At 36.5% G+C, this 15594-nt stretch overlaps 1 protein-coding gene across 1 annotated transcript; it reads left to right on the top strand.

Annotated features, from left to right (window-relative positions):
• The first annotated feature begins 7854 nt into the window (after window positions 1-7854).
• Window positions 7855-13827, top strand: LOC134791883 (uncharacterized). The gene is made up of 6 exons (XM_063763003.1): window positions 7855-8064; window positions 8253-8435; window positions 8904-8942; window positions 9019-9444; window positions 10744-10887; window positions 13641-13827. The coding sequence occupies exons 1-6, from the start codon at window positions 8028-8030 to the stop codon at window positions 13784-13786; spliced, it is 975 nt and encodes a 324-aa protein (XP_063619073.1). The 5' UTR covers window positions 7855-8027; the 3' UTR covers window positions 13787-13827.
• The last annotated feature ends 1767 nt before the right edge of the window (window positions 13828-15594 follow it).

The raw sequence follows: 15594 nt of genomic DNA, 5'->3' as shown, positions 1-15594 counted from the left end.
AAATTCGTAGTAGCTGTTACCAGCCACAAGCTACAATACATTACCGTTTTGATTAGTGTCCTTCTAGACTACAAGATGTAAGCTGTTTTGTATTGGCACCATGTGAAGTGCATGGTGGGGGTAAGTATTGTAAGTAAAGCGATCGCAGTGCATAAAGTGGTAAAAATAGACACTAACGAAATTAGCATCTATCATTTCATACAAGTGTCTCGAAATGGGACTTTAATTTACGATTACTCCTGAGATATTCATTTAAATTGTATGGTGTAAGGGACCATTGTAATCTGTCTGAAATGCTTAATCTAAATAACGTATTCAATAAGAATGGGTATAGTAAGTTATCCTTAAAAGATAGACATATACCATCGCGAAAGAAAGAGAGACAATCGCATCATACATTGTGTTGTTATATGTCAAACGGATTCGGTAATATTTTCGATTGAAGCTTTTAGCCAGCACTATTTTTCTCTGACTTCATTAGCAAATATCGTCATATTTCAACCAATTTACACAGAACCTTAACTAATTATACGGCTTAATCTTCCTCAAGAATCACTCCATCCATAGGTATACTCCACATATAACTCCATTCAGTAGTTTTCACTGAAATTATTACGATTTACTTACTACTCGCTTAACCTTTTCGACGCCGTGTCAAACACAAAAGCTATCACTCGAACGCCACGTCACCGAAGTGTCAAAACTGAAATTGAACGTTATGCATATGTACGTAGGTCTATGTTGCTCTGTGGTCTGGACCGATTAATCCGTCTTTGGCGTCCAAAAGGTTAATAGTTGTGACAAAATACGGGCCTATAGTTGCAACCGATGTGTGATGCTGTCGTCGTGCACTAACAAGGTCGTTTAATAAAGTTGGCTGAACCGTAATCATCTATAATTGTTATTCCAATTGTTTCCTGTATTCCTTGAACTTCAGCGTTTAAGTACAATAGAGATGCCTATAAGCGTCAAACTCTTTTTTTTACTCCCCTCTAGAAATGCAAATTATCAAAAGAATGAATTTGGGTTCCTAGAACTTTTATTGTACTAACTCTAATGAGGCTGCACCCATTTTCCAGATCGATTAGTTATGTGTTAAGTAAATGAATATTGGCGTTCATAAGTTATCTTTTTATTTTGGGTCGCCACTGTTAATAGTCGCTTCGCAAACTGAACGTTTTTGTCTTTACGTACTGCCTGTTTGAATGCCATTCATATGTTAGTAGTATTTTTATTTCCAAACAAAAATCTGTTGCCAACTATCCTGACCAATCTCTGATCCTCAATTCCATAAATACCTAGTGTAGTCTACCTACATCTTCCTTATTTTTAATAATACACATTATTCTTAACAAACTACATAAAACAAATTACAAATTACATAAAACAGTAGGTACCCCTGGTACCAAGTATTAGCTAACCCTCTTAGTTTGGGTAACGCATAGTGGATTGTTGCCTTATTTATCGTTCCAACCATATATTTCGGCACATTTCACTTTCGTTAACCAAGCTAACACGGTTTGCACCTTTGTTATCGGATCAAACTCTGAAATCACATTGATACTTGTATTTATCCGAAACCCTGACCTTATCAAGAGTACTTATACACGAATTTAATACTGCACTAGTATCTTATTGTTTACTTGTTCCTTATGTAGTGATGATCGTCCATTAGATCCCGATGCAGATGTTGAATAGTGCCTCAGCCTCGTTACTGGAGTTGCTCTGTTAGCACTGTAGCGACTGACTCCTCCTTGAGTTCTCATCCATTTCCATTAGTGCTCCTTTGATCCATTGCACTCCGCATTACCTGAAAATTAGATTCATGGCCTAGTCCTTGGCCTCCCTGATGTCTTAGCACTTCCCCTCAACTAAGTCCATCCAAATCCATTAGTGCCGGGTTCTCCATCCTTGAACCCACTGCACTCCGGATTGAATGTTTATACTGGCCTAGTCCTTGGCCTCCCTGATGTCTTAGCCCTTCCCCTCGACTAAGTCCATCCTTATCCATATCCATCAGTGCCGGGTTCTCCATCCTTGAACCCAATGCACTCCGGATTGAATATCCATCAATATCCACTCCTTGACGTACTGACCCTCCTCCTTGGTCAGTTCCGTCAGTATTGCATCCTTGACGTACTGACCTCCTCCTTGGTCAGTTCCGTCAGTATTGCATGCTTGACGTACTGACCTCCTCCTTGGTCAGTTCCGTCATCCATCCTGAAACTTCCAATCAAATATTAGTTTTTATTCTTTAATTATTTTGCACTTTCTATTCTCTTACTCTTTGTACATTTATTTATTTATTATTATTTATTTATTTATATTCCTGTTACATATCATGATATCACTCATTTACACATCTCAAACAAAAGACTAATACTTTTAACAGATAAAAACAAAGAATCAAATATAATAGTCACTAGCGTTCACACAAACACCCACATACAAAGATCACTTCTTCAGTCAGAGGCTGTCACTTATGTCTATTTTTTTCAATTACATACCCTTTTCCTTGGCTATACTTTAATTCATTATATAATGACATCTTGCCAATGCAGCAATATCGAATTTTAAATAAATATAGAGACTTAAGAAAGACTCAATCTAACACCAGATGACTGATTTTAATCTGGCAATGTTAAAAGTGATAGCACAATATATTTGTACTAATACTGTACTATTACAAAAATAATCTGCAACACACACACACACACACACACACACACACATACATGGTACACACTATAAATGTTATCATAATAATTATATTAAGTATCCTTTTATGGAACAGCAGAATCTCAACTGATGCCTGAACCATATAAGAATATCAAAATAAATATGAAATTTATTCAACTAGGTGCCTTGAATAACTTGTAACGTGGGTGGGTAACTTGTACTCGACTCAATGAATGTTTTACTAAACAATAAAAACATAATGTCAATCATGAAGTAGGATCATTTTCTATTTTACCAAAATATGGGAGGATAATTTTGTAAAAAACATGCATATGGAAAAAAATAATAATTAAGTAACCAACTCCAAAGCACCTTGTGATATGTTTACCTTTGGTTAAAATGTGAAGCCAAACTGCTTTTACTGTAACTGATCAAGTTAGACAACAAGACTTTTTATCCCATGTATTAATGTGAATCTTCATCTTTTTAGGAAATGTTATGCATGAAACTTATTAATTCTACAAAATGAATCAAATAACATACATACAATTTTACTTAAGAACAAATCTTTCCGCAGTCCCAATGACAGGTAAGTACAAGTTATAATGCATGATTGGAATATATGTAAGAAAGTGCAGTAAGTAGGTAAAAAAAAACATTTCTTGTAATTAATAGACTAAACACACTGGTAGCCTGTACCTCAATCTGTTATATTGATAAAAGCACTCAAAACAATCAGTAGTTTATCCTGTTTATCTTATAATCACTTTTCTTTCCATTATATTTCGATATCCGTTCACAATATCTGAGAATCATTATCATGTTGAATCGTTTCACTCCATTGCAAAGTATTCCAAAATAAAGACTGTTTACCTGCTGTTTTCCGGGATGTGGACGTGATTTAGGCGATTTACATGAGAGTAGCCTTACGATCCCACTGGCTGAACTATTGGGAAAGCTCGGGTTCCAATGAAATACTCCCTTTAGTTTTCCTTGTTTTATTGGTTTTACATTTTCAATTCCGCTTTACACAATATCCATCCATCTAGTCTACAGCTAATGCCGACATAAGTTTAATCACAAAACTCATTAAATTATCACAGCATCGTCTACTTCATTGTCTTCTGTTTTTTTTTAATAGCCTTTCCAGTTCTGACATCTGTCACATTTCCCGCGCATCGCGCTTAAGTTTTTAAAAAGGTCTCCCACTAATAAGGCGCGTTCACATTTACTTACTTTTTGATATAAAGATAAAACATACTATTACTACTATTAACTATGGACGCGATGTCGGAACCTAACATTTATACGTTTTCATTTTGAGTTTTAGTCGTGTGTCGATAGATGGCAGTAAATTTACAGTGACTACAAAATTTACAATGACAGGACCCCTCTATACTATCTATTCTTTTTGGTGTTACTATCATGTCTTATTAAGCATAACATATTTTTATTAAGATTGTAATTTTGAAAAATCATCAAAGCCTGTTGTCAATTTGATTATCAATATCTATGAGTCTATGACAAAGCCTGTATCTGTATTTGTATCCATCTGTCAGTTGCCCTGTGGATATTTTCTTATCTTTGAAGGAAATAGGGTATGTATATAAAATAATATATTTTAGCATCTCATCTTGTTATTCATGACTTGCACCACCCGGAGTATCACACAAACCATATTACACATAAAGGCACTTGAGACCCGCAATTTATAAACACAATTTATTGTGAACGTACTTGAGCGCAGAGGGCCTACCGCGAACTACGTTCGTGTTGCCTCCCTGTCACACATACGTACGAATTTACAAGTGCGACAGAGAGGCAACACGTCGAACGTGGTTCGCGGTAAGCCCTGGTTAAAAACGACCTTTAAAATTATAGTCATACATTTTTACACCCAGTACGTGGATGTGAACGACGTACGCAAATCGTGCATTTCTTATGCTTTCGGGACTTTGTTTAACTTTCTTTATATATGTACCGTTTTAAGGTTCCGTACCAAAAAGGTAGAAAGTAACCCTTATGTTGTGACTCGGTCCGTCTGTCTGTCACATCAAAATTTCTCAGTCTAGTTACACTGAAAAAAATAGTATACTAGGTCAAGTGTGGAATTATTTTGAAAGAGCTTCCAGAAATTGTAGGGAAGTCTCACTTGACACTTTTACGTCCAAAATCTATTTTTAAATTATGCCTAATAACGGTTCAGAAACTACAAAGATGGGATATAACATCTTGGCGCTAAGTCAATCGACGTCAAAGATATGTTGACACTTTTGCACCTTACTCCTTTGTAATACGGCGAAAAATGTAAACATATCTTTGACGTCGACGGGTCATAGGAACCCTAAAAGAATAGTATAGAAAATTCAAGATGGCGTCGTAATGATGTTCAGTCGTCGGTCTTCCTTAATTTGCCGAGCTACTTGCGCGGCTTCGAGTGCCCTGTTTTCAATTAATCTGCGAAACTTGATCGTGTATGAATGAAACTATTAAAATCGATGTTATACGAATTGGGTAATCTGAGCAGGTCAGTTCAGGCAAATTCAAAACTATAGAGTTACTATTTCGTGAGTTGGAAATAATATTTCATCAAATGGATAGCTGGCAAATATACGCACACTGCGGTATACATGCATCTGATGTATACCTTACACGTACATGCCCAAGTAGCATGGAAGTGTCGGCAACATCAATATAGCAGCCAATTAAGAACTTAGAGTGATTTAAGGGACGTATAAGAGTGTCAGAAAAGATTTAAGCTGTATAAAAGGTACTTTACAGACATTATACAGCTCAAGCTGTATAAAATCATTATAAAGGATTCTGCGGAAGCATGGGGTGCTTTATCAGAATATAAAAAATCTACTATAAAACTAAAAGTGTTGTGAGAGACTACAAGCTAATTCTATCGTAAAAGCTGTATACAGGCTGTATTGTAGTAACACTTGGCACTTTTAGCTGTACAAAAGTATCTGTCAACTCCGTTTTAAAACATTAAGTGTTATGAAACACTACAAGCTAATTTTATCGTAAAAGCTGTATACAGGCTGTATTGTAGTATCACTTGGCACTTGTAGCTGTACAAATGTATCTGTCAACCCCGTTTTAAAGCTATTTCTTATGGCGTAATCTTACTCTCCTATAAGAATAGTAGTTGTATAACTTCTGTCTGTAAGGGTATTATAAAACCAAATGAATAAATGGCAGCTATAGTACAGCTTTTTTCTGTATTACTGATAGAGTCGCTTATAACAATCTTTTGGCGTAATTTTACACTCGTATAAGTATAGTAGTGTAATGATTTCTGAAAATAAGTGTATTATAAAACTAAAGGAATATATGACAGTTACACTCTTCTTCTTCCTCGCGTTATCCCGGCATTTCGCCACGGCTCATTAGAGCCTGGAGTCCACTTGACAACTAATCCCATGATTTGACGTAGGCACTAGTTTTAGTTTTTTAGTTTTTACGAATGTTTTTAATGAATGACAGTTACAGTACAGGTTTTTTATTTGTTATACGGATCTCTAAAGAGAATTATAACTTATGTACGGAGAACCGAAATACAGCCAAACGAATACAAATATTCTATTATAAAGCTGTTTTAATTACAAAAGCTGTAAAAGACACTCTATTTATTACACAGCACAGCTACTAAGATTATAATGCTCTCCAACTATCCTGTAGGCTGTTTAAAAATTGTCGCCATTTTACAAGAAATAAAAAAACGTATTTGTAAATATAATTAAAGAAATACTTGCAAATATTTAGCAGACTAACGCCGTGTTATGATTACCAGCTAAAATAAATTGTTTAGCCTTAGAATTAATATTTATAAATATTTTTGATACTCTAACCTTAAAAACAAACAGTAACTTTACCGATTTTTGATATTTTCCTTATGGTTTCTCTTTGTTATTTTGCAGGCGCGTAAATATTTTGCCAGAAAAGATACACAGGTTCACAATAAATAATAATCCGCACTTACCAATAATGTAAAATTCCATTGAAGTCCTGTATAATATTTACTTTTACTTTTACCATCCACTATAACACTTTATTGTCGCCATTACTATATTACGAATGAACAAGATTAAGACATTTTAGTTTCTTAAATGATTATTATTCTCTTGTAATTCTTTCTTATAACTCATTTAAAACTTATATTCTTATATCGTACTTATAAGAGATTATCTGTAGTGTTAAGGTTTCCCGTTACACCGAAATATAGCTGTAATGCAGCTATTATGCAGCTTATGTATTGCTTATACAGCTACTCTACAGCTCTAATAACGCCAAAGGCTGTATAATTTGGGCCCTTTTTTTACTTATAAGGGCTGTATAAGCGCTTATACAGCCTTTGTACAGCCTAACTGTACAGCTTATAGTATACAAATAAACTTTAATACAGCTTATATACAGCTTGCAATGCTACTTGGGTGCCTACCAGTCCTACCACCTACGTTACATCGTAGATATCAGAAAAGATGACAGAATGGCGATTACTCAATCGAAAGGTGGTGGGCTCTTTGAAATATGAATATGATGATGTATATCTATAATTTCTAATAGAGAACTGAAATCACTAAACTGAATTATAGCAGTACCGTGCAGTTAGTACATCATTTTGGGTTTGGCTTGATATAAATATTTTATATGCAAACATTCATGAAGTTGACATTGGAAAGTTCAAATTGCAATTTGCTTTCACATCGTAACTATTTATGATCATAAAAACAGTTATGTGCAGATTGTTATTTCATTTTTAATTAACGAGCAATCGGCCGCACGCAATAATTATTCAAATCATTTTTGATCTACAGGTTGTTTTTTTTTGTATACTTTTACGTCAAAATTTATATGTATTGATTGCCCCTGACATTTCGGGATTTTTTCCTGAACGTTTCGTTGTCACTATGTATACCTAAAAGTAAAAAAAATTAATCATTTTTTATCACAATGGCTTTTACTTAAATATATTATTATCTTTGTGTTACATAACTGAATTATGTAAACTTTCAAATGTCTTACCAAGATAATAACCTCTCACAGCATAAGCTAGAGGTATAAGCATGTTTATCGCATTTTACATGAATTTATAAATTGCCAATGTCAGCACTTTTTTCGCTGTAGATACTTTGTAAAGTTGATTCCCTGTACCACTTCACTAGAGATCCTTGGCTTAGACAGAAAAGGTCAAGGGCTATCCAATCTGGGTATTGCAAAGGATTTAGTAAACATCCTGTATCAAATTAATAGAGATAACAAATGAAATATTTAAAAGAAACCTGCAAATGGTTACAGAGAAGACGTAGCTTATAAATATTAATTAATAATTTATATACAATATGAATTCATTTGCAAACACAATATACTTTTTGTCGAGTAAGTAATTAAATGTTTAATTCCTAAGGTTGAAAATATGAGTTAGAATTAAATAACGTTTTGTATTGTAAATTGTAACAATAGATCAGCAATAAGTACACCACCGTAGTATTTATTACACACAGTAAAATATTAAAAAATGTAAATCTCCATATTATTCCAAATAAAAAAAACCTTTAATTTTACAGTTTTTTGTATCAGCTTGATACTAGCGAATAATTTACGGCATTTAAAACGAATGGAAAAGTGTTCTAAAATAGTATGTCCGTTGGTGAAAGCCACCATTTGCGTGAAAGTAAAGGACCAAAATACTCCGAGGCGTCATGTCATGATGTCTAAATGCGAGCTGAAACTTATCAAATGTCATGGAGGTTAGTTTACCGTCTCAACCACAAAATGACCCCAAAAAACTGTATTTTTACATTTGTTGAACGTGTGGCATGTCAGTAAATCACAAGTCACTTCGGACACTACCTACAAAGTTTCAGGTCCGGACCGAGGCGTCCGACAATTCAGTTTTCTATACAAAACATCATGTAATAACCGATCAACCCTTCATAGAAAACAGAGTGTTGTAAGCCTTGGCCCGGAACCGGACCGTTCTAGCGTGAGTCATCCTTTACCTTACTAACCATCTTGAGTTAGGTATGTGGTGGGTCTGTTTCTCCCTCTTTTTCTCTTCTCTTTTTTTTCTGCGCTACATTATTATTGGTTAAATTTATCGTTATAAATTAAAGCAATTATATAGAAGGGTAGAATAAAGGTACATGTTCTTTATTCCCTTGGAGTACCTATATATTTAATTTTAACAATCATCTCGAACATATTTTTTTTTTCAGATGTAAACACAACAGTAGTACCTGGAAAGTACTGCAACGGTAAAAAATATGATACTTTTTATTATTCAGTAGAAATATATTTTTTATGAATTCGTGAAAGTGACTATTTTTACAGCACTTAGGCAAGGGAACATTTTACCTGGAAAGGAAGAAGACCCTGTTAACGATTCCAGCCCCAAGATACTACAAGGAGATAGCCCTGTAGTTCAGGAAGATCCTGTTAATGACTCTGCTCCGAGAGACCGTGTAGATCAGGAAGATCCTGTTAATGACTCCGATCCGAAAGACCGTGTAGATCAGGAAGATCCTGTTAATGACTCCGGCCCGAAAGACGGTGTAGATCAGGAAGATCCTGTCAACGATTCCAGCCCCTCCAAAATTCAGCAAGAAGAAAACCCTGTAGATGATGAAGATCCTGGTAAAGATTCCGATACTTCTGGGATATCGAAAGAAGAAGACCATGTAGGCCAGCAAGAAGTTGCTAATGAATCTGATAACGATGACGTACCGCGAGTAGAAGGTGATAACGATGGCGAAAAAAGTAAGTTCCAAGAAGAAAATCATTTAGGTATAATTTTGACCGTAATTATGATTTTAATAAATAATTATATGCTCCATTTACGCGACAACAGCAGCATGCAATTCCATTATTTGCCGAGGATTATTCAGCAACTCTACTTCATGACATTTTGGATATGTTAATGTCCAAAATTTTACATTTTTAGTTACATCACAAAAATTTGATTCAGCATTTCCATTGATCAAGAAAGATAAAACTCGACAAGAACTCATTAGTAAAGAGTATAAATATTAAAGATAAAGTCCGAAAACTGTTAATTTGTACCCACTTGTATTTATGCCGATGTATTTTAAATTAATCAATTAATCATACATGATATATCTCTTTTGTTACTTTCATAGTTTATGGATTCCAGAGTTGCCTAGTTATATGGAACTCTCAGTCAGTCTGACGTGCACTTGGACAGGTTTTTAGTTAGTTAAGAGCCAACGGGATTGGTCATTTCTCCATACAAACGTACTCCTCGTTTTCCTCCGTGGTTTTTGAAGCTAGAGCAATGATTTTTTCAACACAGATTAATATTGTCAATATCTGTGTCGGACCGTTTTGCTTTTTTTGATATTTATGTTTTTTAAGGCGCTAGAGCCCTTCAAAATTGGCCAAAATGGCCTAATTGACTATGCCGCAATGAGAGGCGTGGCATTCAAAACTGATATCAATTAGCCAAAAAAGCAAAACGGTCCGAAACAGATAATTTCATAGTCATTTAGATTTCCAAATTTGGTTACGATTGGTTAAGTTTTGGAGGAGGAAACAGAGGAGTACGAAACCTCGATTTTTGAGATTTTTACGCAGGATTTTTCGCCTTGTCCTTATCGCACTACTTTTAGGTGCCGCTTCCGTTAGCGAGACGGGTATATTTACCTAAAATATTTAAAACTCAGCTCCTGTTTCGTCTTAAACTGAGTTTACCAATCGTAAAAGGTACCTGCTTATTTATTTGATTAAATCTTTATTTTAGTAGTGATAGTCTAATTAGTAGCCACTTTTGCCTTGAAGAGACCTAGATGTCCATGTCCATGATAAGGCAAGGCATAATTATCAGTCTTCGCTTTTTGGATTAGTTAGTAAGCGGACCCCAGGCTCCCATGAGCCGTGGCAAATGCCGGGATAACGCGAGGAAAATGATGAAAGCAAGGCATATCGCTTTCGATGAATTTATAAGCGATTCAGATTTAAGTATGCCAGACTGATCTCCATGTTTGATCATGTCATGATGGAACTGTCAAAGTGGAATTAAGTCTTGAATTATGTTGACAGGGAATGACCAATCTGGAGCCGACTGTCCTCAGAAGTGCCAAAATCGCAGAGTGATGGTGTGTGCGCGCTGTCCTCACGGCATCTACCGCACGTTCATGAGCAGCTGCTTCATGAGGATGTATCAGTGCCAGCATCCTAATGAAAGTGAGTCTAGTGTACAGATGTAATGCATAATTATTTTCCATCGTATTTTCTCGGAAGTATTCGTATTTGTAATCAGGATACTTCCGTCAACCTCAGTACTTTTATGCACTACATCTGTAACCATATCTTCTATACATCTATCTATCTATCTATACATATATACATATAATAAAGCTGAAGAGGGTCGAAAGTCTGTACATGGAAGATATTCGAAAAAAAGTTGGCTGGGGATACTTAGAATCGATAACAGAACACGTTCCAACAGTTTTTAGAATTTTTGTCTGTTTGTCTGTTTATCTGTTTGTCTGTTTATTTGAACGCGCATCACGTGAAAACGGCTGAACGGATTTTGATGCAAACTTTACTAATTTGTCGAGAACATCCCCGGCCAGGTTATAGGCTATAAAAATTCAACCCCTAAAAGGGGGGGGTAGCCACAACACTCGATTGACTTAAGTTTGCCCCTGAATCTTATGGCGCTACTTAGGAAGGAGGGGCAAACTTTTTTCAAATATGTGCTACCACTATAGAGTACCCTGGTAAACTAACAGATATCTTGCTTTCGGGCTTGCGGCCAGCCGATTTTTCCGACATAGGTTACCGATTTTCTAGCGAATTTTGCTCTCTTGCACGCCAGATTTGTCGGCCAAGCCGAGTTGCTCCTTAGCCGCGATCCTGAGACCTAATTGTCAAAGTGTTATAAGGGGCTCCGTGAAAGCCGAAAACTAAAAGAATCCTATCAAGAAGCGCTTTCGAGTGAAGCCAAAGAGCGAGCAGTAGAAGAGTCGTGATTACATGCATAGATTCGATTTCAAGCCACTCTTTTGCAGTTCGGCGTTAGGTCTTATGCGAGGCCTTCTGCCTTACGGCAAAGTTGATCTTCTACCTTAATTACACTTGGGCGAAGGATCCAAATCCAAGCTTTCCTCTTTCGCAGCTGGGCCTTCTGCCTTGCTCACACTTCGCCAATTCAATTCACTTGGTCAATTCCAAGCTCTGCTTTCTTGCATCTTTTCACCTCTCTTGCATCAAACAACCTCGCTGAGACCCTTAAATATCGAGCCCTATGCGAAGCTAGGCTGATAAAAAACTGTCCCATCCCTTCTCTGTATGAAATCCTGGATTCGCGCCTGGTTGGGACTAAAAGTAAAAATTTACAACGGTCTATGTGTGTTTTTTATATCGAAAAATTTTCGCGCTCGCTTCGCTCACGTTTTCAATTACTTTCTAAGATATGACAAAGGTGACATTCGGGTGGCGACTGCAGCAGCATTACTCTGTTGCTACGTTACTGCTGCAGCACTGTCAATTTTCGTGATAAAATGATTTAACTGATTTCCATACTAAAAGTAAAAATGTACAACTGTCTATCAAATTGTATTTTTTATATCGAAAAATTTTCGCGCTCGCTTCGCTCGCGTTTTCAATTACTTTCTAAGATATGACAAAAGTGACATTTGGGTGGCGACTGCAGCAGCTTTACTCTGTTGCTACGTTACTGCTGCAGCACTGTCAATTTTCGTGATAAAATGATGTATACTAAAAGTAAAAATGTACAACTGTCTATCAAATTGCGTTTTTTATATCTAAAATTTTAGCGCTCGCTTCGCTCGCGTTTTCAATGACTTTCTACGATATGACAAAGGTGACATTCGGGTGGCGACTGCAGCAGCTTTACTCTGTTGCTACGTTACTGCTGCAGCACTGTCAATTTACGTGATAAAATGATGTAACAGATTTCCATACTAAAAGTAAAAATATACAACTGTCTGTCAAATTGCGTTTTTTTTTTCAAAAATTTTCGCGCTCGCTTCGCTCGCGTTTTCAATAACTTTCTAAGATATGATAAAGGTGACGTTCGGGTGGCGACTGCAGCAGCATTACTCTGTTGCAACGTTACTGCTGCAGCACTGTCAATTTTCGTGATAAAATGATATAACTAATTTCCATACTAAAAGTAAAAATGTACAACTTTCTATCAACTTGCGTTTTTTATATCGAAAAATTTTCGATATAAAAAACAGTCAGGGAGGGAGACGGGCCGCCATGGTCTAGAAATGCTTAGGGCATCAAAATATCTTAATCCGGCACTGGTCGTTTGCGGAGCCAAACGATTTGGGACTCGCATTTTATACGCATTTTCATGCCTTCCCGAAAAAAATAGAATCAGTCGCGAAAGTCTCGCAACGCATTGAGGTTACAAGGGGCACGTGGTCTTCCTCAGGAGACCACGGTGATTGGCGCTCTAGCCAGGGAGGCCGCTTCGTTTTCGCTCGCGCGCGTATACCTTACTGTATCGTCCGATATACATCTACTACTCTGTCGTTAAAATCACGTGTAAAATTTTAATAAGGGCGAAAAAAACTATTGATTTTGGAGTGTACTTTTATTAAGAGGTACCTAACTGTAAAATATTTTATCTGGACTACAGTCCTCTAGCATATCCATCTGTCAACTTTACTTCAAGTTCCGCCTCCAGGGGAGAGGGAGAGAAATTAGGATTAGAAATTAGCCGCTTACTGACACAGACCGAATTCCAGGCGGGCGGAGCCGCGGGCACAGCTAGTTGCTAATAAATCAGCAGTGTCACTAGGTTAGAACATAAACAGTTTCTATGTCTACTGCTCTTCCCCAAATTACAACGCCATAAGAATATAATTACCGCCACCGTCAAGAGAATAACTCTTAAGTTAATGATGATAATGGTGAAGGCTATAATATGTTGTGTATTAACTAATAGTGATCACTTTCAGAGTTGGAACTGGTATCACGGCACGCTTGCACAGGCTCAGCACCATATATGGGTGAGATGCCGAAGTCGATTGGGGAAAACGTGGAGCCTTATGATGAGGATCCCGTGCTCAACCATATTTACCACAGATTGAGTGTACAAGATTAAGTCTGCTAACAGTCTTACGATATTAAATATTTCGTATTTGGCCTATTTTTTACCTGCATCCAAATTGCGAATGGTTGCCACACAATGACGATTCCTTTTATGCCATTTTTGTAAAAAAAACAATACCTTATATTTATTCGGGTTACGACAGCAGCGATGCTGTAGACTGCAATGCCACAGGAAATGTCAATTATCCAGGACGTCGTTCAATTACTTGAGAAATAGGGATTTTGCAGTGCCCTTTGAGCGTATAAAGCTAAAACACAATGCAATTCCAAACTGCTTTAGTAAGACAACCTACTATAGTACTCGCGAACAGTTTGTTTTCCAGTTGTTTAAAAAGTTAGGGCTTAAGTAACAAGATTTTGTCAAACTCTTGTAAAATGCTGTGTATGAAGCAGGCAATAATTTGATTCATTAATCAATCGAAACAGGAATGTGTCAACCATTCCGCGATTTATATTTATATTACCTACAATAGATAAGTACCTACTAGATACCGTATGGTTAAGATTGGTTTTACTTAAATCTCGTTAAATTTACACTTTGATATTTAAATAACTTCTACCTTCTTGTGTTAACACATCTTTAAAGAACTAATGCTGAGACGTAGATGATTTCTTATATTAATTCATATTTATCTTAATATTCATACCATACAGCTTAAGGCAAAGATAAATAAGTAACACCAGGCGTGGCTCACTCCGCGATTTCGTCGCTTTGCTACAGGTAGCTAAAAGAACATCCGTTCCGCCCCAATTTTGGGTGAAAGCCATAAGCCGCGCGTGGCGCTGTCGCCACCTAGCGGCCACATCTGTGCTGATCGTAACAGACGCGTTTTGTTAGAGAGTGAGTCTTCTGTACCTAGTACTATTATTTATTCTGTGGTAACACGTGGCTAGGCCGCTAGTAACAACGAAGGAAACAGGTTCTACGTTCTTCCACGTGGTGAACAATTTATTTGGCTTGACGCTATTTTTGCCGTGCAAGGAAAAATCGGTAGAAATATTAATATCAACCATACGAGTAATCCTCGTATATTTTAGTTTGAATGTCCAATTTATTTAATGTCTGTATATATCTACGTAGGGGTACCTACAGTTACTGTTATGAATTTAAACAAGTGGCTCTGTGAGCTTATAAGCTTAAAAAAAGTTTTTTTTTTAATTGATATTTAGGACAACAACAGCCGTAAATAAATATAAAAACAAAAAAAAATTACTTCGTTGAGTCATTATCACAGCGTATTTGCAATGGTATTAAGTGCCATAGTTGTCAACTTCACCATAGATGCAATGTCACTTAGTTCTTTATGCCAATTTCCACTATTTTAAACATTTTCTTAAAACTAAACGACAGAAAAATCTATCTAACTAATGAACCTGCTCACAAAATTTCACGAGAATCGGTTGAGAATTGTGACCTGTAGAGGAGAACATCCGGATATACGAAAGCATTTAGCCCGTGATAAAGTGAGACCTTCTCTAACGCATCGGTCAATAAACCGCTCCGCGCCTATACATTGCGAAGAAATTGAAAACGCGTTGCATTGCGGAGGTTATCCGTCAGGATAATCCTGTGTCTCGTTTACCCGGGCGAGGCTACTTTATCCGGCCTCCGACTACTTACTAAGTCCGGATTTTACAAGGATGACGGATGACTTCTTGTCAGAACTGAATAACTTTTACATAGCCTTCATACAGATATTTATTTTTATCCAGGTTTCTTTCTTTTTCGGAAAACTCCATTAATGGTTCAGCCGCTCACGCTTAATACTATATAATTTCGTGGAAAGTATTTACAAAGCT

This window comes from Cydia splendana, chromosome 6 (assembly GCF_910591565.1).
Source record: "Cydia splendana chromosome 6, ilCydSple1.2, whole genome shotgun sequence".
Taxonomy (NCBI): Eukaryota; Metazoa; Arthropoda; class Insecta; order Lepidoptera; family Tortricidae; genus Cydia; species Cydia splendana.
This window is presented reverse-complemented; position numbering and strand designations above follow the sequence as displayed.

Excerpts from the sequence above, each read along its gene's own strand:
- LOC134791883 (XM_063763003.1), top strand. The coding sequence starts at position 8,028 with ATGAATTCATTTGCAAACACAATATACTTTTTGTCGA. Across the intron at positions 8,436-8,903 it reads ACTTATCAAATGTCATGGAG|ATGTAAACACAACAGTAGTA; the intron begins GTTAGTTTACCG and ends TTTTTTTTTCAG. Across the intron at positions 8,943-9,018 it reads ACCTGGAAAGTACTGCAACG|CACTTAGGCAAGGGAACATT; the intron begins GTAAAAAATATG and ends CTATTTTTACAG.